Source organism: Apium graveolens, chromosome 10 (genome assembly GCF_009905375.1).
Source record: "Apium graveolens cultivar Ventura chromosome 10, ASM990537v1, whole genome shotgun sequence".
In the NCBI taxonomy this organism is placed as follows: Eukaryota; Viridiplantae; Streptophyta; class Magnoliopsida; order Apiales; family Apiaceae; genus Apium; species Apium graveolens.
Window position 1 is genome coordinate 70,272,702 of NC_133656.1, and position 21,811 is coordinate 70,294,512.

General features: G+C 30.5%; 1 protein-coding gene across 4 annotated transcripts; it reads right to left on the minus strand.

Annotated features, from left to right (window-relative positions):
* Positions 1–5,274: 5,274 nt before the first annotated feature.
* LOC141689970 (lysophospholipid acyltransferase LPEAT2-like) lies at positions 5,275–21,057 on the minus strand. Of its 4 annotated transcripts, none has more exons than XM_074494523.1 (14): positions 20,469–21,048; positions 17,898–18,078; positions 17,706–17,765; positions 16,342–16,505; positions 16,190–16,253; positions 15,345–15,413; positions 14,035–14,130; positions 12,169–12,213; positions 11,566–11,636; positions 11,405–11,471; positions 8,299–8,349; positions 5,983–6,093; positions 5,853–5,900; positions 5,275–5,745 (listed from the first exon to the last, which is right to left on the minus strand). In XM_074494523.1, exons 1-14 carry the CDS (start codon positions 20,942–20,944, stop codon positions 5,569–5,571), a joined length of 1,680 nt encoding a protein of 559 aa, XP_074350624.1. In that variant the 5' UTR covers positions 20,945–21,048; the 3' UTR covers positions 5,275–5,568. The 4 variants fall into 4 exon arrangements, 3 of the variants coding, with proteins under 3 accessions (XP_074350624.1, XP_074350625.1, XP_074350626.1); XR_012562611.1 differs by lacking the exon at positions 5,275–5,745 and adding an exon at positions 6,908–6,975 and having other exon boundaries at positions 5,847–5,900; positions 20,469–21,056; XM_074494524.1 differs by lacking the exon at positions 8,299–8,349 and having other exon boundaries at positions 20,469–21,051.
* Positions 21,058–21,811: the final 754 nt, after the last annotated feature.

The following is a 21,811-nucleotide window of genomic DNA, read 5'->3' on the forward strand; positions in this document are numbered from 1 at the left end:
AGTTGATAATGTTATTGTACATTACATTGTCAACTGACTCTATTAGAATTAGTTGCAAGCCACTATGGAGAGAGACTTTCTCCTTTTCAGGTTCAGTGTACTTTGAGGGATCTTTAGGGGCATAATGAGCTGGGATGACCATGTCTCCATATGTAGATTTCTCAACTCTTTCCATGGGAGTGAAAGGACCATTTTTGAGAATCTGAACATATAATGGGTTGGCCATCTTTATAAACAGCAACATCTTCTTTTTTCATAATGTATAGTTGGCTCTGTCGAATGGTGGTATTTTGATACTGCTAATCTTCTGTGTATTCATTCTTCCAAGATATTTAATCTATTTGCTTTCAGATTTTGCTCTGATACCACTTGTTAGGTAAGGAATACAACACAGGGGGGGTGAATGTGTTTTGGATAATTTTAAGGCCTTTTAAATGTTTGTTAATTGGTTAACAAAGCAGATTAGAAATGCAGTAATATTATGTTAACTGAAATAAAACAGTGCACACAATATTTCAAAACTCACTTAATTTTGTATTAAAATTAAGCTAGTGTTTTGCTACAAATCTCGGGTTCTTTGTAAGGAAAGAACTCAGCTTCTTCCTCGAGAGAGTTACAAGAAAAACTAGATCTGTTTGATACAATTTAAAAGCAAAGGACCAGTGTTTACTTTATAGATTAGTAAACATAGGTTTACACAACATGTAATAAGATGTACTAAACCCTACTTTAAGTTATCTCTAAAGCTTTCCATTTCTGGCTTAGTGAATCCTTGCATATCCTGTAGATCTGTGACTTTCCTTTGTCAGTTAATCTTGGCCTTTGATCTTGCACTCTTCAAGATGTTCTTGTAGACTTTTCAATCTAAGTGATTAGATTGTTTGTTGATTGATAATATTGAATCTTTAACTTCTATGCATTTTGTACTTGAGGTTCATATCAAGATCTTCAGTTTGATCTATAGTGAAATGACATCTCGATAAGTTTAATGGCTTATCGAGATCTCTTAGTTCTCTATAAGTGACTTTGACTTGTCGAGGTCTCTGAGTTCTCTATAGATGAACTTGACTTGTCGAGGTCTCCAACTTTCTGAATGTAGAAATGACTTTTCAATATCTCTGAGATCTCTGTAAACATTTTGACTTGTCAATATCTCTGAGATCTCTAATGAGAAAATTGACTTGTCGATATCTCCAATATTCACATCTTCATTTTGACTTGTCGATATCTCTGAGTCTCTAATGCAGAAATGACTTATCGATATCTCAGAGATCTTTATATATATTTTGACTTGTAGATATCTCTGAGATCTCTAATGATAATTTGTCTTATCGATATCTCCAATCTTCATGTCTTCATTTGGTTTGTCGATATCTCTGAGACTTCTCTATAAGCCAATTTAGACTTCTTGATAAATCATTCTGGAGTTCTCGAATGACTTCTCTATATGACTTGATCTGTAACTTGAAGATATCTTGACTTAAAATATTTTTCCTAAAACAGATTTATTCAACTCCAAATTTCTTCACAATTTCTCTGAGGCATGATCTTCTTGATCTTCTTCCAGAGTTTTTTCTTAGGCTTGACACTGTTTACAGAAAAATATTCTAGTCTAATCTTTGACATTTTTACAGACTCAAATAGTATAATAAAAAATACAAATTTAGATTATCATACAACTAATTCTTAGGGCTATCAGTTTGACTTAGTCTTATTATGATACAAGCATGTCTTGCACAACAATAATATTTAAATACAATATATAAAACTAATATGTAAAAATGATATTAAATACATGTAAAAACAATAAGTAAAATTAATATTTTAAATGAAAACTTAATGATTTCCCTCCAAATATCACTTTTATATATAATATAATAGGAGAACAATGGGTTAATATTCATGAGATTAAAAAGTCTCATTGAAAAGACTAAATTACCCTTATTTTTAATATTTATATAAAAGATGTAGTTTGTGGGAATTGAACTCAAGATATTTCATTCACCTATACAACCTCATACCACTACAATATATTGTCATATGTGCTTTTTATCATACACATAATATGTAAATGTGATAAATGAATATTTATTTAACTTTAAAGGTAGTTACTTGAATTCCGCAAAAAAAAGATAGTTAATATTTGAACAATTATTTTTTTTTAAATGAATTCCAGATATAAAGTTAGGCATAGTACATAAATGGATTATTATCTTATTTATTAATCATTTTTTAGTTTGAAAATAGATCTCATATATTTTTAACATATTTTTTATTATAAAAAGTAATTAAAATGTACATATATAATTTTTTTTTAAATATTGAAAATAGATTCGCTTATATATAAATAATCTACATTGGCATTACATATTTAGATAAGTTCGAATTATAATGAGTCAATGCATTTTAATTTATTTCGAGTTTGAAATCAGAACTTGGCCTATCGTTAAAAAAATACTAAAAATTTGAGTATATGACTCGGCCAAAAAACATCATCACATTATACATTTAGTAAATTTAAATTACAAACTCGACGAGAATATCTTACCAATAATGTGAAATATTTTAATATAAATTAATGTGTTTTAGGTCTTTATAGATCAAGTCAATTGATTATTTGTATTAAAATTACTAACTTCACTAGTAGCGCATTATTATTTTTGGGACTTGTACCGATTTTAAAACTATTCGAAATTTGATATGAGATCTCACAATATTTGTTAAAACTACGATGATATATTAAATCAATTTATTTTTCAGTTTCCACTTAAAAATAATTTTTTAGATAAGCAATATTCATTGATCAAGATAATGTTGTGTAAATATTTTATATTATTTTAATATTTCGAATTAGTCGAATAAAAGTTATATATATTATATTGTAGCATTTGATTCAATGCATTTTATACTATTTAAAGAATATATATATATATATATATTGTGCAATAATTTGAAGGAATTAACCAGTTCAACTGATATTTATAAAATTTTATCGAATTAAAAAATATTTAATTCTAGGAGAATAATATACAACGTTATCAATTATTATATAAAGAAATATTAGAGTCGTAACGAAATAAACTTAAAAATGGTTCAAATAACGATATACTTACAATTTTGCTTTGAATTCTTGAAAAAAATATCATGAATATCAATAATAAATCTTTACAATTTATAATTTAATTTTATGTTACAACCATAGTGGATACTCGGTTGCGTAAAAATAGATATGGATTGTTCGTCGGTGATAATGTGAATATCATATATAAATTATTGCAATTTATTTATTACATAATTTTAATTTTTGAATAATTATAAATGCAGTTATTTAAGTAATTAATTGTCTCGCTATATGTTAATAATAATTATACATGTACATAAATTAGATATTTAGCATATAAATAATTGAAACCATCGTAATTTACCAAAAAATGTAATATATGATAATTTTGCATGCTCACACACATATATGACATAATCTTATTTTGTAAAGAATAGTGTAAATAAAAAACTAACATTTTTTTATACATGTATATGTTGAATTTCAAAAAACTAACATTTTTCATTAAAATCAACTTTTATATTAACAATACTGTAAATTTTATATTATTATATATTATAATTGCAAGTCATTCTTACTTCAGTTATGCATTTTTTTATCTTTTTAAATTGAGTACGTTAATTGTAAGTTAGCAGTGAATTCAGTAATAATATCGATAAGTACATATAGTTTATTTAAATAAAATTCAAAATTTTTGGTCAACTATGTATTCAACATATATATTATTTTTTTTAGTTTTTTTCTTTGTAAACATAATAACGACATTCAATTTTACTCAACTTTTTATCGTTCAACTTTATTCATGATCGTACTCAACTTTATTCTTACCTATTTTGTAGGGAATCAAACAATTCCAAAATTGATTTTATTAATTTAAATTGGAGTTAATTGCATTTTGCAACCCCCATCTTTCATCAAAATACAAAATTGTATACTTATTTTAAAAAATACAGTTTTCAACCACCAACTTTCGATAATAAATACAATATGCATCACTTTGACAATTTTATTAAAATGTTCATATTTTGGATGGCAAAATTGAAATTTAACATATTATTTAAATAATAATAATTTTAATTTTTTTTTAAATTAAACTATAAGTTAGAATTTCAAATTATAAAAATAATATTAATGACAATTATTTTATATTACTCAATATAATTTTTTTTAAAATTAGAAAATATACATTTTTAGAATTTTTATGATTATATATATATAAAAATATTTTCCTTGATAAATATATTTTAAGAATTTAAGGTTATGATTAATTTAAAGCATTACTGGTAGAAAATAGCTATGATTTTTTTATGTAAAAAATGCTTTAAAATAAATGTTTTAATTGATTTGAAATTTTAGTTATGAATATTAAACATCTTAATTCCAATTTTACTCCCCAAAATATAAATATTTTTATATGAAAATTGTGAAGGGATTGTGAATGGATAATGTTGTATTTGATATTGAAAGTTAAAGTTTGCAAACTATTTTTCACAAAATAAGTATACCATTATGATTTTCAATTAAAGATGGGGGTTGCAAAATGCAATAAACTCTTCAAATTATAATATAACATAATAATATAATTTACATATAAAATTATAGGAGGATTTTTTAAGATTTTAACTATCTAAATTTTGAATTGTTCAATAATATAATACATATAAAACAATGCGTAAATATTTTAACTTAATAATATATAATTATTGTATTTTATAATTTATTTTTATAAAATTATAAAATTATAAATATTTTAATCAGTGCATCGCACGGGTTATTAGCTAGTTATCTTAAATACATTAATTTATGATAGTATAAAAAATTAATATAATATATCTATACTCTACTATCATAACCGAAATGGATTATAATTTGGTTCACCGATTATCCCCTAATTTTGGTTATTAAAATAATTAATAAATAGTGTTATATATCTGTTAAACTGCTAAATTGTTAAACTAATACGACATAGTACTTAAGAACCACAATTTATCCTATTATTAAAAAATAAATAAATAGTGTTATATATCCACTAAACTATTAAATTGTTAAACTACTGGACATAATTTATTTATTCTACTAAACTACGATCGTAGATAATCCTATAATTTTAATTATAACTTTATAATTATTATATATTTATAAAAATATTTTAAAATTATAATGACAGGATAAATAAAAATTTTAAATATTAACTAGAAGCCCTGCACACAAGATTTAAGCTAGTTATAAATTAAAATGCGGATATTCAGCATGGGTTCTATATTTAAACCAGACAAAAATTTAATCAGATTGGCTTTACTAGCTAAACTGGTCCTTTACTCCTTTCATTCGAGGTTGCTCGTTCATTACTTGATACATACATAATTTATAGAAGTTGGCGATAAGTATATGTAAAAATTACAGATCCAACAACCTTCCTTTAACTCTATAGGGTGTAACTGAACGAAACCGGTGAAACAGCTTCATTCTATCTGGTCTTATGTCAAAACTGAATCCATTACCATTGTTCATGAAACCATATTTTCTGTTTTCCATTTGCGGTCTTTCGAAGACAAGCCTAATTGCAATAATTGAGGTGCGAAAAGTGAGATGAGTAATGGATTTTGTCTTAAGCAAGCCATGAAATCATCCCTGCAAATGCTCCCATCACGGTTGCAGTCAAACAATACAAATAGTTCTTGGATCTGCAGATGTGAGTTGGATACAGGTTTAGGCAAAATATACAAGGGAACCAAATATATAAAATTTGTCGATATATTAACACCAACTACTAAACATTTGTCGAAATAACCTCATCCTCATTCAAGTTCGGCATTGTCATTATCACGGAATGTCCCAACTGTTACAAAATCATCAAGTTTCAAGAGTTTGGAATGGTCTATTCAGTTTGTATGGAATCTAGTAAACGAGAAGAGTAGTACCTCTTGCTGTGACATGTACTGTTTTCCACTGATGTCACACCCTCTAAATGCAAAATCGCAAGCTTTAGTGAACAGGGGTTGCTTCAAGACATGAACTGATCCCAGCAGAAACTGCAAAACGTACATATTCTACTCAATACAATTTACATAAATTGCATGATGCAGCCAACAATGGGAATTTGACTGATCAAAGCAAGAAAGTATTAGTTCCCCAGTCATTTTAGACCGCATTAACAAAATTTCTATGATGCTCAGACTCTTTAAGAAGAATCGGACACGGACACAAATCAGAGGGTCCGATTCTTTGAACTCTAATATCAAAGACCCGGGGACACGTTTTATAAGGATCCGACATTTGGATTTGGACAATGGCAATTATTATTATTGATATATTCTGACAATTTTTATAAACAAATACCCTATCATTCTACATAAAATAACATATTACTTTTGAAAACAAGGGTAAAATAATATTTATTATATATATAAATTTACAACAGGTACAATCAAAAGTTATAGGGTTAAATTGTACTGTATGACAAACAATTAGTGATAGACTATGTCTGAGGTTAATTGTCCATTTTCCAGATGTCATTTGGATCCGGAATCAAGTGTATCCAAGTGTCAGTATCCAAGTGTCGGTGTCGGTGTCGGTGTCGTGTCCGCATGACATGGGTACTGCAGGGTATTCCGAATAGTCCGAGCATCATAGAAAAATATAACATTTTGTAGAGACTCACTTGTATTCTACTATAAATAGACCAAAATGGAGATTTTGCTATAAATAGTACAAAAATTTCACCATCACATAGAACAAATTAAAAAGAACTTGCCCAAATTGTAAACATAACCGTAATCCATAATTAACTTGCGAGTACTTCAATTAGTCAAATCGTGTTGTTCCGAGTAGAGTGATATGAATTACATTTTCTCTAAAATTACACCACCATAAGCGCCACGACTCGAGTAGTCGAGTACCAGAAATGCACAAAACTGTAGATTTTCAAAGATAAGAATTATACATACAGGGCTGGGAATGATCAGCTGTGAAAAAACGAGACATACACACTCACTATTAGAAAATGGAAAGTTTGAGGCATGTTTTGGACATGTTCTTGATGAAATTTCCTAAAATTAATTGTTGAAGGTTGATCCCTGGTATGAATTACTTAAACTTTCATGTTTGGATCCAAGTCATTTTCTTAGTGTAATCCATATAGAAATTGATGTGAAGTTAGTAGTTTAAAAAGGGTTGGGTGGGTTTGTCCCACATTGATAAGGTAAAAGTGGTTGTGTACTTTATATAGTACAATGTGCAAGAGTAGTTTACAACTACTAATGCATGTGGCTAATGCATGTGGGTGTTCATGGTGTTATTGTGTACCTAGCGCGCGAGCGTCGCCTCGCCTTGCCACGCCACGACTCGAGTCGGGTTGACGGGCAATTCAGCAGTTGCTGGAAGGCTTAATAAATGCTCATACAGATTATAGCATAGGTTTTCCGGGCGGGTCGTTGTTATCTGCTACGTATCTGTGGATGACGTACTCTGTGTTGTTGTATCCTGAAAGTGATATTGTTGCAACCCAACACTGCGTAAGTGGAGCAATGATCTCTTCAAGAACAATCTAGGTTTCTCGAAGGCCAGGCGCCTCAGCTGTTATTCGTTCTTTCGGATTTGTTAAAGCTTCTGTTAGAACTAAGTGTTTTTTCCTCTCTTTGTCAATTCACTTACTGATTTATCTTATTGTTTGTCGTTTTTGTTTCGTTACTTGGTTACTTGCATGTTCTTGTTAATCCTGATTATATAACTGTCTCATTGTTGTGCGTAGTGTTAAATAATTATCCAACACACCCAGGGAGAGAAAAAGAACCAACTTGTGAAACCCTAGCTACTTCTTTCTCTCTATTTCTCTCCTCCATAACATACAGATTATAGCATAGGTTTTCCGGGCGGGTCGTTGTTGTCTGCTACGTATCTGTGGATGACGTACTCTGTGTTGTTGTATCCTGAAAGTGATATTGTTGCAACCCAACACTCCGTAAGTGGAGCAATGATCTCTTCAAGAACAATCTAGGTTTCTCGAAGGCCAGGCGCCTCAGCTGTTATTCGTTCTTTCGGATTTGTTAAAGCTTCTGTTAGAACTAAGTGTTTTTTCCTCTCTTTGTCAATTCACTTACTGATTTATCTTATTGTTTGTCGTTTTTGTTTCGTTACTTGGTTACTTGCATGTTCTTGTTAATCCTGATTATATAACTGTCTCATTATTGTGCGTAGTGTTAAATAATTATCCAACACACCCAGGGAGAGAAAAAGACCTCTTTAAATGTTATCCAGCCAGTCTTCTTCATGTCAATATATCCAAATACCTGAAAAAATTAATATTTCTTTAAACAATAAGAAAAGTGCTCATAGAGTAACAGGCTTACAGCCTAACATGTGATGACTACCAAAGCTTTTAAAAAAGGATTCCTATTGTATGAATAATATTTTAACACAAGTCTACTTAAGAACTATTAAAATTTGGGAACTGAATTTAGCAAAAAAAAAAAAAATTGGGAACTGGAGTTCGACATCATCTCTTCTATATATAATAGGGGAACAAGGGTATAATTTCATTAGATTAAAAAGTCTCATTGAAAAGTCTAAATTGCCCCTATTTTTAATATTTATATAAAAGATTTGTTTTGTGGGAATCGAACTCAAGTTATTTCATTCAACTATATAACCTCTTACCACTACACCATATTGTCACGTGTACTTTTTATCATACACATAATATGTAAGTATGCTAAATAAATATTTTATTTAACTTTAAAGATACTTACGTAATTCCGCAAAAAAAGGGATAGTTAGTTGAATATTTGTACAGTTAATTTTAAAGAATTGAATTCCAAATATAAAATTAGGCATAGTACTTAAATGGATTATTATCTTATTTATTAATCATTTTTAAGTTTGAAAATATATCTCATATATTTTTAACATATTTTTTATTATAAAAAGTAATTAAAATGTACATATATAATCTTTAAAAAAATATTGAAAATAGAATCGCTTATGTATAAATAATCTATATTGGTATTACATATTAAGATAAGTTCGAATTATAATGAGTCAATGCATTTTAGAACTTGGCTTATTATTCATAAAATACTCGCAATTTTACTACATGACCCGGCCGAAAAACTATCCTCTTGGTTAAAAAGAGGAAAACTATCCTCTTGGTCACAGGTCGAATCCCACGGGAGGAGAATTTATGATTATGCCTCCTGAGTCAGAGCCTGTCGCTTAAATACGGTTTACCTTGGTTCACTGGTTTGCAGGCTATTGCGTGAGCCCGTAGGGTTTACCCAGTGCGCACCCGAAGGGTAACGGCTGCGGGTTACCTACGATAAAAAATAAAAAATAAAAAAAAATTACAAGTTCGGCGAGAATATCTTACCAATAATGTGAAATTTTTTAATATCTTATGTTAATATAAATTAATGTGTTTGAGGTCGTTATAGGATCAAGTCAATTGATTATTTATATTAAAATTACTAACTTCACTGGTAACGCATTATTATTTTTGGAATTTGTCCCAATTTTAAGAATATTTGAAATTTGAAATGAGATCTCACTAGATTTGTTAAAACTACGATGATATATCAAATCGATTTATTTTTCATTTTCCACTTTAAAAAAAACTAACTTTTTAAAAAAAAATCTTTTAGATCAGCAATATTCATTGATCAAGATAATATTGTACAAATATTTTGAATTATTTTAAAATTTTGAATTATTTTAATATTTTGAATTATTCAAATAAAAGTTATATCTATAGTATATTGTAGCATTTGATTCAATGCATTTTATATTATATAAAGAAAAAAACATAAATTATTCAATAATTTGAAAGAATTAACAAGTTCAACTGATATTTATAAAACTTTATCGAACTAAAAATTTTTAATTTTAGAAGAATAGTATAAATGTTATCAAATTATTATATGAAGAAATATTAGAGTCGTAATGAAAGAAACTTAAAAACGGTTTAAATAACGATATAAATACAATTTTTCTTTCAAATTCTTGAAAAAATCATGAATATCAATAATAAGTCTTAAAAATATATAATTCATTTTTATGTTACAACCATGATTGATACCCGGTTGTATAAAAAAAGAGTGAATACCATGTATAAATTATAGCAATTTATTTATTACATAATTTTGATTTTTGAATAATTATAAATGCATGTTATTTAAGTAATCAATTATCTCACTGGATGTTAACAATGATTATACATGTACATAAATCAAATATTTAGCATATAAATAATTAAAATCATCATAATTTACTAAGAGATGTACAATAATTTACATGCTAACACACATATACATATAACTTAATCTTACTTTGTTAACAGTTGTGTAAATAAAAAGCTAACATTTTTCCATACATACAAACGTTGAATTTCAAAAACTAATATTTTTCATTAAAATCAACTTTAATATTAACAATAATGTAAATTTTACATTATTGTATATTATGATTGCAAGTCATTCTGACTTCAGTTATGCATTTTTTATCTTTTTAAATTGAGTAATTTAATTGTAAGTTAGTAGTGAACTCAGTAATAATATAGAGCAGTACATATAGTTTATTTAAATAAAATTCAAGATTTTTTTTATCTACGTAACCCACAACCGCTACCCCTGGGTAAACCTTACGGGCTCATGCAATAGCCTGCAAATCACGTGAACTAAGGTAAACTGCATTTAAGCGACAGACTTTAACTCAGGAGACATAATCATAAATTCTCCTCTCGTGATATTCGAATTGGTCAACTTTGTATTCATGTATTCAACATATATATTAATTTGTAGCTTTTATTTGTAAACATACTAACGGCATTTTACAGATTAAGTTTAATCGTTTCGTTTTAAACGTATTTACTACCCTGTTTATATTCATTCATTAAATATAAAATAACAGATAAAAAAAATATAATATAATAATAGTTGAGGGGATATTCAATCCTAAAAGTGAGTAAGCATTTGAAGCTCCTAATATTATTGAGGGGGACATGAAGCTTGTTGGAGAGAAATTTGATCTCCATTTCTTCAAAATTTGACTCAAGAGCCTATATAAGGATATTGTTGAAGTTGCTCTACAAACATTATAATTGCATGATATATAAAAAATTCTAGAAAATGACTCGTGCCTCGCACGGGTTCTTATGCTAGTTTATATTGATGAAATAAGAACTTTTTTCTATTTCGATAACTTTTCAGTACCAGGGATTCAGGTCCCTGTCGATGTTTGGTAATCTCTCAACATATAAAATAATAAAACTCTTCTGCAAAGACAGAAATTTGGACATGATAAGAACTGTACCATCAATACAAATTACATGTAAGCAACAGAATTTGTACTGACCTCTTCAGTAAGAGTACAGTGCTTCAATCTCAGAATTTTCAAGAAGTTACGTATTCCAACATGTCCACTGCGAACAAGAGAAATTATATACACACATACAAGCTCAACACAACTAAATTTTAATATGGTTGAGTGTAGCAAAAAATATCAAGGACCAATACCTGGGGTCTGGTTTCATTAAAAGAAACCTATCCAGAAATTGCACAGCTTCTGAAGAGCTTATATGGTATGCCTGAAAACAAAAACTACAATATATCAACACTAATTCAAATACTAATTTATTACAAGTCTCATGCCAACAATTCTAGGAATTTATGGCAGATGCAATTACATCGGAAATTAGCTAAAATAAATATATCAAAAACAAATGTTTAACAAGTAGCCTTTCAAGTGAGAAAAAACCGTTCACATGGAACCAGCTCACCAACTATTCAAGAATGCACCGTTTTGCTTAATTACGACTTTGGTCCTCTAATGCGATATAATTCTAATTAGCATACAACATAAGTACTCACTCTCGTCCTATTATATGGGGTGTTTGACTTGTTGCATGTACCTTAAGGTGCTTTAAAAATGTAGTTAAATAAAAAAAATTACATAATTCTAAAATTTTCTTGTATTAAATAAGATATCTAATGCCATCAATAACTACTGCAAATAAAAATAATGGTAAATCTCTAATCCCATCAATAATTATAGATCATATAACTATATGCATCCATTGTAGGCAACATCCAGCAATTTGTAAAATATTTTACACTCACCAATTCCACCTGTGCCATTTCAACCATATAGAGTGATGGATTCACCTATGAAAAACATAACAAAAGTATCAGTACCAGATTAGCAACTTAACCAAATAGTCTAAGCAGACAGCACTGCTGAACACAGAACCAAATAGATAACAAATAAAACAAAGCACACAGTACTGCTGAACACAAAACTAAATAAATAATACATAAAACTAACTATGTTGTCTTCAATTCATTCAAAAAGTATGATTTTATTTTACAATAGAGCTCAACAGCTCTTTTATTCAGATCTAATCAGGCAAGGGCAAGATGAATCACATAGGTAATTGTAAGACTACGTAAACAATTAACAGGAATATTAAATTTCACAATAGAGACGTCACTTTATTTATACCTGTATCTAAGTAAGCGAAACATCTCTCCGTGCACGCACATACGATTAAATAGAAGTAAAGGAGAAAAGAAATGTTGCGTAACATAACCTCTGACTGTAAATGCATTCCAAAGATATTTCTCTTAACATAGCACTTACCTGAACTGTGTAAGCTGAACCATCAGCAGCTTGACAGAGTAAAATGTAGTCTTAAGCTGACAACATTAATGCATCACCATTGTGCATTACCAGATTGCCAATGTAATGGAAAATCTGACTACCCTAAACCTCTATGTTAGCTCAAAGAGGATTAACATAAGATCAGTGAAACAGGATTCTTAGTACTTTAAATATAATGTCAAAATGAACAAATTGAGCATATACAGTGAAGATATAGCATGCATTCATTTTCCTGGCAAAAATCCTAGGCACAGTAGGAAAGATTATTCAAGCTTGTATTGATCAATTTTTCCTAAATCTAAAAGCTTCACACATTTGTCAAAAAAAATTAAAAAGAAGCTTAACACAAAAATATTCTATCCGCTCGAAAACTGCAGCCCCTTCACAAAAATGGAGATGTTTGCTAGAGACCCTCTGCATGTGCTAGTAAGACTTGACATTTATCATTTAAAAATTATCTTTGTAATTAATACTTTACTGGATAGATGCTCATGAAGAAAGGGATATGAATGAACAACGAACTAAAGTGCCATGTATGTTGGGTACATGGTTTTTAACTTGGATAACATAAATGTAGCCTTTAGCATTGTAATCACAAGTCCAGATGTTTGTAGAAGATGAGCTTGTTACAAATCAATTTGTCGCGGACTTTATTTTAAGGTTGCAGACATAAGAATGAATATAGAGTGCATATGTTTAAACATTTTCGTTGAGCTGAACTGATAAGATCATCACCGTGACATAATGGAGATCTCATTGGCATTGCTTCAAGCATTTCCACTAAGTCTTCTATTTTATATAAGAGGCTAGGCTTTCATCATTGTGATAATCAGCAAGATAAGCAATAGCTATATATATATAGACACACACACACAGATCTACCGACACTATTAAGCCGAATCCCGGATCTTTTATATACTTCATGGCATAGATTACAGCTCCTACTCAATTGCATATTGGCACAGAGGCTGGATCCTGAAAGAAGGTTATTGGCAGGTTTTGTTGTACAATTGTGTTAGGGTAAGATGCTTAAGTTAAAGGTCCTTCAAGTGTACCATTTACAGGAAAGTCTGGGGGTGGGGTTGGAGGGGCTTATCTTATAAGTGTTTAATTATTTCAAATCAATGTGGAGATATGCCAATTGTGAGATTCCGGCTTTCATATGATATTCTAGCAAAATTCATACGTAAAAAGAAACTATAAGTTTTGATGCCCACTACTGCATGTCTAAGCACTTAAATTTAGACAGTAAGACATCGAGTGAACGAAGTAGCAATATAGCATGTAGCAACGATATATACGGAATATGTACATTCAAGATATACCTGCTTAGACTCATTCGCCTTAGTAAGAAGCATCACATCACCAAAGGAATGAGATGTTTGTACAACATTGAGAGCAATACACATAGCTTGAGAAGTCTGCAAATGTATATTACATTAATTAATCAATTAATAAATTTTAATGTGCAAATATAAAAGTGCAAAATTTAAAATTATAGGAATATCGTACAGAAAATTTAAGATAATAAAAAATAATTATAGCACAATTAGATTCTCTTAGACCATGCTGGATATTTCATTTGGGATCATGATGGCTGCACCAAAGACTAAAGGAAAACCATAAACTTAATAAAGATACAGAAAACACGGTTTTGATGCATATAATCCTTTGCTGAAGCAGAGCCAGCAATTACATGTCGATCACATTTCTGGTACATTCATGACACATAAAGAAGGCAACTATACCATCATGTCCACTTTTCAAACTACAGAAAAGCATATGCATAGTGGGAGGGTAGGTTTATTAAATGCCCATCCGACACAGAAAAACCTGCTCTTGTGGGCCAGCCCACAAAATAAAGGAAGCCTCAATGACACCAAAGTCAAGGTCCAGTACCCACACATGTATGTACATAACCTAATGTCATAGTTCATACAACACATGCAGATCAAACCAAGCCATAGTCTGAACTCGGGCCTGGTATTCCTAACCAGGATACCTTCTAGGCCAAAACGTTGTCTGCCACTCTTCGCGGCATCTGGCTCCATCAAAGCACTTGATGCCTGTACCTCTGTGGCCTTACACAAAGCAAGCCATATTGGTATAGTATTCCTATATCCTTGTCGAAAGTGACCCGAACAGCCATGATACTATCAGCATGTAAAATCACCATTGCCTAGTCGAACTGTACAGCTCAGATGGTCAATTCATGTACTGAATCCCTGCCAATACCCTCTTCCTTGAACAGGTCAAAGGTCAATACTCTTACAAAGGTACATGCTATATGCCTTCTCTTTAATTTCTCTTTCTAGAATATCCGGGGTCCTAACCATTCAAAAGGAGGAGTTCTGAAGCAGTCAAGCCTATCGTGCACAGAATTCTTGTAATTTTAAGAAATCTTATCTTTTAAATAAATAAGGATTGGCTCAACTAAACAAAACCTACCTGTATAAAGCTGAAATTTATCATATGTCAAATATGTGAAGCTTAACTGTATTTTTTGCTGTACGGTTATAACCTTAATTGCATATAAGAAGCTGTGATTTATTAAAATTTCTTTATAAACAAAACTAAAAAAGAGCCCAACAAACAACTAAAACACAACACCGAAAACAATAAGAAACTGACTCACCCTCTTGGCATATTGCACAGCATTTTCCTTTTGATTGATCTGGGGTAAAACAACAGGAAGATATTCAACCTGCACCATTTCAGAAACTAACGTATATCACGTAGAAGCTAAAACAGAAAAAGAATATGAATATATCCAGTTTATGGTTTTTCCACACATGTGCAACAAAAGAAATGCAAACGGTGGTGCACCTTCCAAATTAAAATTCATGAAAAAGGGTGACTAATGGCATGCTATAAGATCTTAATGATTTAAGGCGAGGAACACCGACAAATTATTTCAGGACAAGACTGGCTTTGTCTATTTTGCAGAAGTCTCACAAACCTTACACAGTAAATTGAAGTGTGGAAAGGAAATGCTGCAGATGCTTTCCAAAATTAATTCCAATGAGTGGCATCCATAAACTTTAGGTAAATCATGTATTCTAAAATATAATTTCTTCCAGATGTGATCTACTCTAGGAAATATAAAACCTACATCACATGTATGGTATGGATACGAACAGAAAACCGCTTCAGCTTCTTCTTTTAAGTCCCTTATGGGATACTTGATCAGTAGGCGGAGGACTATCATCCTTACATTCTCATCATATCATTTATCACAACGAATGAAGAGAAAAGGACGAGATATACAGATATATTGTTAAGCAGTATACAGTTATAAGTTAATTTTGTATTCTTCTTATACATGTTATTGATGTGTACGTATAATAACAGTTATATACAAAGAAAGAAGTTCAAAGAATTAATACTGCAAAATAGCTAGTTACACCCACCGATTCATTCATCTTTCCCCTTTCTTTCAAATTCTCTAGTAGAATAGAGGGGAAAATATAATAATGTTACCTCCATAAAATTGTGAATCTGGGTAAACATCCTGAACATAAGCCTCGCCAGTGAAATGTTCCCCCTGGTCAAAATGACAATATTATACTTGAAGTTGGTCAGGTTCTACTGAAGAGAGCAGAATACGAATTTTCCAAAGCAAGAAAGCCTACCATGATTGATCAAAGTGTACATGGGGATAGCGAACAACCACAGGTTGGATAGCATATCCAGGAATAAATGCACCAAGTTGGAATGAGATGAGAGACCTTCCGTTGGTTGTGGTTCCTTCAGGAAATAAAAGAACTCTAGGAAACCTATTGCAGGATGCCTTTCTCTGTTTTCAGATCCTTGAAGGAAAATTCTGTATCAAATAGCGTATATACAGACATAATTCAAAGAATTTGGAAAAATGAAGCCAATGGCTTATTAAATTTCATATGATAACCTATAACAAAACCACAAATTCCAGTACTTCTTTTATATTTTTAAATACTGGTACCTATTCATTATAAGTGTGAGGACATAAGTTGCAAGTACTTGTACTTTCTGTTGTATCTTAGGATAACAAAAATGACGTTAACCTAAGATACAACAGAAAGTACAAGTACTTGCAACTTATAATAGAATTACAGCCACATTATCGAGAGTGAGTCTACAAAGAAACAAACAGAATCTGCATCGTAAGCTTTAGATAAAAAAACAATAAAAAATCGTGGTTATGCTATATCTACCGGTAGAAGAGACATGCTACAATATTACAAAATAGGGACGGTAGTAATCAAGTGTGATCCCTAGTCTTGTAGCCTAGTCAATGCTTCTGATTAATAAAACAGGAAGAGGAGTCATCAAAATAGAAAGACCACCACAAGTAACGACCACCAATATACACATTCCCTCTTCTTTGATAACAAGAGGTTGAGGGTTGAAACCACATTAGAGGCATTGGAATGTGAGTACCAGGGTAAGGGTAAGGGTACCTTCCAAAACCCTGCCTTCATAAAAAATAGAAATTTAATTGTCACCATGCATAATCACAAGTTGACCACATTTTCTAGTGTTTTCTATCGACAGGTACACCTGATTATTGCAAGCGAATGTCTCGACCCAAATAAATATATACAAATAAGGTAAAACTAAAACTATCAATTTAGCAGGTCAAAATGTTCTTTTTCTGACCATGAATCCATGATATCTGCTTATTGTTCATTCAAAGATTAGCGTATAAGATAGAACGCAATGTTGAAATATATTGCGCCATCATTGCATGACCTTGATGATTATTATTTTTGTAAAGTCTTTTCTTAGAAAAATAGACCAAATATATGATGTTAGATCGAGAGGGAATATGTTATCCAAAACATTGCATAATGCCATGTTAGCATTATTAATAAGTATATCAGAACATGGCATAATTGAAAGAGAACAAGAGGTTTCCATTTAGAAACCATAATGTCCTGGTGATTTGAGATTAAAACTAATAACATTGAAAGGAATATCAGAAAAAAATTAATATAAAAGACATAAAGCTTTTTACCTTTATTTCACTTATAGCATGTTTTCTTGAAGATGGAGAAAACCTATTGACATATATAACCTGAAATGAATTGATATGACAAACAAAACTCAAAGCAGCGTATCAAACTACAAGAAGTGAACTTTACTAAACATTAAATGGGAATCGACATATATGCAGCACCAGATAGCCTAATCATTCAATGATACTTACCTGCATAGCTTTGATGATGGTACCAACGATGGGCGTGGAATCATGGGAATCACTAGCAACGATAGTAGGAAATATTTCATAGAAAAAGAAAATAGGATCAACATATGATACATGATTAGATACAATAATGGGAGCAGTGTCCCTTGGAGCAGGTTTTCCTCTTCGTTTTATCCAATGATAGCTGCCACATTAAAATATAAGAACATCAATCTAGCAATTACTTCTCAAAAAGAAAAAAAGAATAAAGAATAAAGCTCGCAGAAAAAACTTCATTAAGTTTTAAGTATTGTCTATATAGTCAAAATAAAAATTTCTCTTTGCGAACATCTAGGAGTGAGCTTAGAAGTTTGGTCAATGAAAGCCTGCAGGCTACAGAAGCTTTGCTTATTTGAACTAGTACTACAGATATAGCTATATCAACCTACGAAGTCAACATATATGTTCACAACTACAGATGGATACATATATCAATGTTATTGATTCAGGCAAAAATGAAGTTACTTTCAGGTTGAAGGTAGCCAATAATAATAATTCTACAAACTAATTATCCTCACTTTTGAGTTTATGTTGGAGAATATAATATTAGTCACCCTCTCTGTAGCCCACTGGGTACTATTAACTTCATAGAAATGAACTAAAAACTGACAAAAATTTAGTCCATAGGACCAGTGACCAAAGTATAGTATAAAAATGAGACGATAAGTAGCCCAGTAAACAAGCTTAACTAAATAGTTACTACGTACAATGCTACTGAACAGGTAACATAAAGATAAAATAGACTCAACTACTTAGACAGTAAATTCTAATATAAAACACAAGGGATTTTTAATGACAATCCGAAATGCAATGTTTATAAAATTAGCTAACCAACTTTAATATTTTACTAAAACAGAACACATGAAAGAAACTTCTATATTCTACCAAAACACACGAACATGCACACTCTTATATATTAGTATGCACATTCTTATATGTAAGTGAGCTAAAATTTAAGGGATATGAAGGAAATTTGTGCTCCAACGATAACCTAGTACAATAGTACTTCCTTAAATCACTAATATCACCTCTTCACTACCTATTTTGAAATAGTAGTCCACTCTTTTTAAGATTTCACTAACTGATATTTTTTTTATAATAAATTATAAGGACCACTATCTCTTTCTCTCTCTTATATATTTTATTTTTGTTGATGAAATGGACTTTTAATAATAAAATATTAAAAAAAACATGTATTGTTGGAGACAAATATGTTTATCCATGTCCTAACTCCAAAGAGCATCTTCAATGGGGTTGACTGTAATGGTTGGCTATAAAAATGTAAAATAATGGTTGGCTAAAATTTGCTCAATCTCTAAGATATTGTTTGTGTTCCAATGGGGTTGGCTATATAATGGTTTGCTATATTTTAAAAACAGTATATTATAATTTTGAACAATAATTTTTCAATAAATTTAAACTTTAATAAACTAATAATCATGTTAATTGATCTATAATTGTGATTAAATATTTTTAGAAATATAAATTAAAAATTTATTAAATTTCAAGAAATTAATATTAACACTAGCTAAATTTAAAAGTGGTGACATTTTTAAACACATTTAATCAGAAATGAAATTCTTAATTTGAAACAAAAATATAGAAAAAACAAGATCTAATAAACAGACATTACTTACAACTAAGATCAACTATGAACCAAAAAGAGGCCAGATAGAGGAAAAGTAACACAACATGTGATGTGGATTGGTGCTGCAGATCTTTAGAGGTTGGCTACATATAGCCAACATATCAATGATGGCTATAAATATAGACAAGGGGAATGGATGGTTGGAGGAGTGAAAATGGGAGAGATTGGCTATATTAGTTACAGTAGTTCTGCGGCCAGCTGTGCTTTTTTAGCTAAGGGCTTACAGCCCAATAGCCTCCTATCTCACTATTTATAAATGATATAAATTATTGGCTCTTATTGATTTAATATGTCCCCATCTCCAACAATACTCTTTAAATTGACTTCTTAATCTTTTTTATTATTAGAAACATCTTGAATTAAAAAAAACAATAGTATGTGAAAAGAGAAAGATAGTGTTGTTAAAAATATATAATAAAATAATAGTTAAGAGTGAAATTTGGCTCTTAAAATTGAGGAGAGTGATTAGACTCTTAAAGTTAAGAGTAAGTTTAAAGAATCTATTGGAGCAACATTTTGATTCTCACTCCTCAATTTTTTAGTTAACAACTTGAATAGAGAGTGTGTATGCTTTAAGTTACTAAGAAAAAAGAACCAATTTTTATAATATATTTAAGGATTGAGTTAGGACCCTGTTGGACTTGCTCTTAGAATAACTTTAATATATAGCTGTATAATTCTGTTAGATTAGCCGAGACTAGGTTGCTAATTACCCGCGTAAGCTAAAAACCTCAGTACAAGGATAATCTTAATAGCATATCTAATTATTCTAGCTTGAACTCTGCAATTATAAAAATCAACAATGACCCTGACAATTCACGAAAATTTTACACATATATACAAAATGATCATCATAAAATGTCATAAACATACACACAGAAACTCACCCAAAAGCAAAGAGAATACCCCGGGTTGCGAACCGGGTAATCCACATAATCCTACACCTCCATTTAGGCAAAGGATTATCCTTATCTTTCCACCCCAAAAGAGCAATTTTAGTAGCAACATATCCAACACTCAAACAAACTCCAAACAAAACCAACCTAACCAAAGCAATTGGCAAACAAATCCCAATCTTTAACCACTCATAAACCCCTTGAATCTCATAAGTCCCATTTCGAAATGGATCCACAGTTGTTGAATCCAACATTTCATACCCTTTTGATCCAAGAAACTCAAATGGGTTATCAAGATTCTTGAAATTAAGGCCATTTTGGGCTGATGGGTCATGCACTGTTATGATGAATTGGGTTTCATCATTTACATGTTTCGAGTGGCTTTCAGAGGGTAAAAATGGAGTACCCAGATCATTATTCTCCATTGATTGGTGGGAACTGAATGAAACAGCAGAACACACATGCATATATATGTGTATGTTGTGTATATCTGTGTTGATTTTTTATAAATTTAGATTATCCATTAGGACACATCTTATCATTGTTATGTAATTGTTATGTAGACACGTTTTGCAGGTAAGATTGCACAAGTGTGTCGGCCCATTTTGATCATTTTTTATATTTCTTATGAAAAAATAAAATATGGACCCCGGGCAAGGGAGGGCTTACAGGCTGTACCGCCCCGTCCAAAATATATCATTTTCAACTTATGGTGTCCAAAATATATGTATGCGAGAGTTCCGCCCTAAATGATCACGGATTTACGTATTCTTAAAATACATATTCTTAATATCTGTATTTAGATTTTTTAAAATTTGTAAAGAACGTGCATGTTAAGAAGAATGTGTGTTTTTTTGAAATTAGTAAGAATACGCATCTTCATGATGCGTATTCGTAAGATGCGTATTCGCTAAAAATCAAAAAAGCAACATGCGTATTGTACATGCGTATTTTTTACAAATTTTAAAAAAAGTGAATTCGCATCTCAGGAATGAGTATTAAGTGGGTATTTAGGGCGGAACACCCCGCCAATCAGTATTTTAGGTAAATCTCCCCAAATAGTGGGTATTTTGATTTTTCACCCGATTAATTTTGGGTCCAAATTATGAGCTCATTGGTTGTTAATTAGCACAATGCACTATGTTTCACCTAATATAGGTGTATGCATGATCGGTTTTGTTCGATTTTATCGAAAATTGTTATCAAACTATGCACGTGGGTTCAATTTGATTTATACTTATTAATGGTAATCGAACTGTTTAAAATAATTTTTTCGGTTCAGTTAACTATTTGTCAATTTCAATTTTTTTTAAATAAAAAATATTATACATATT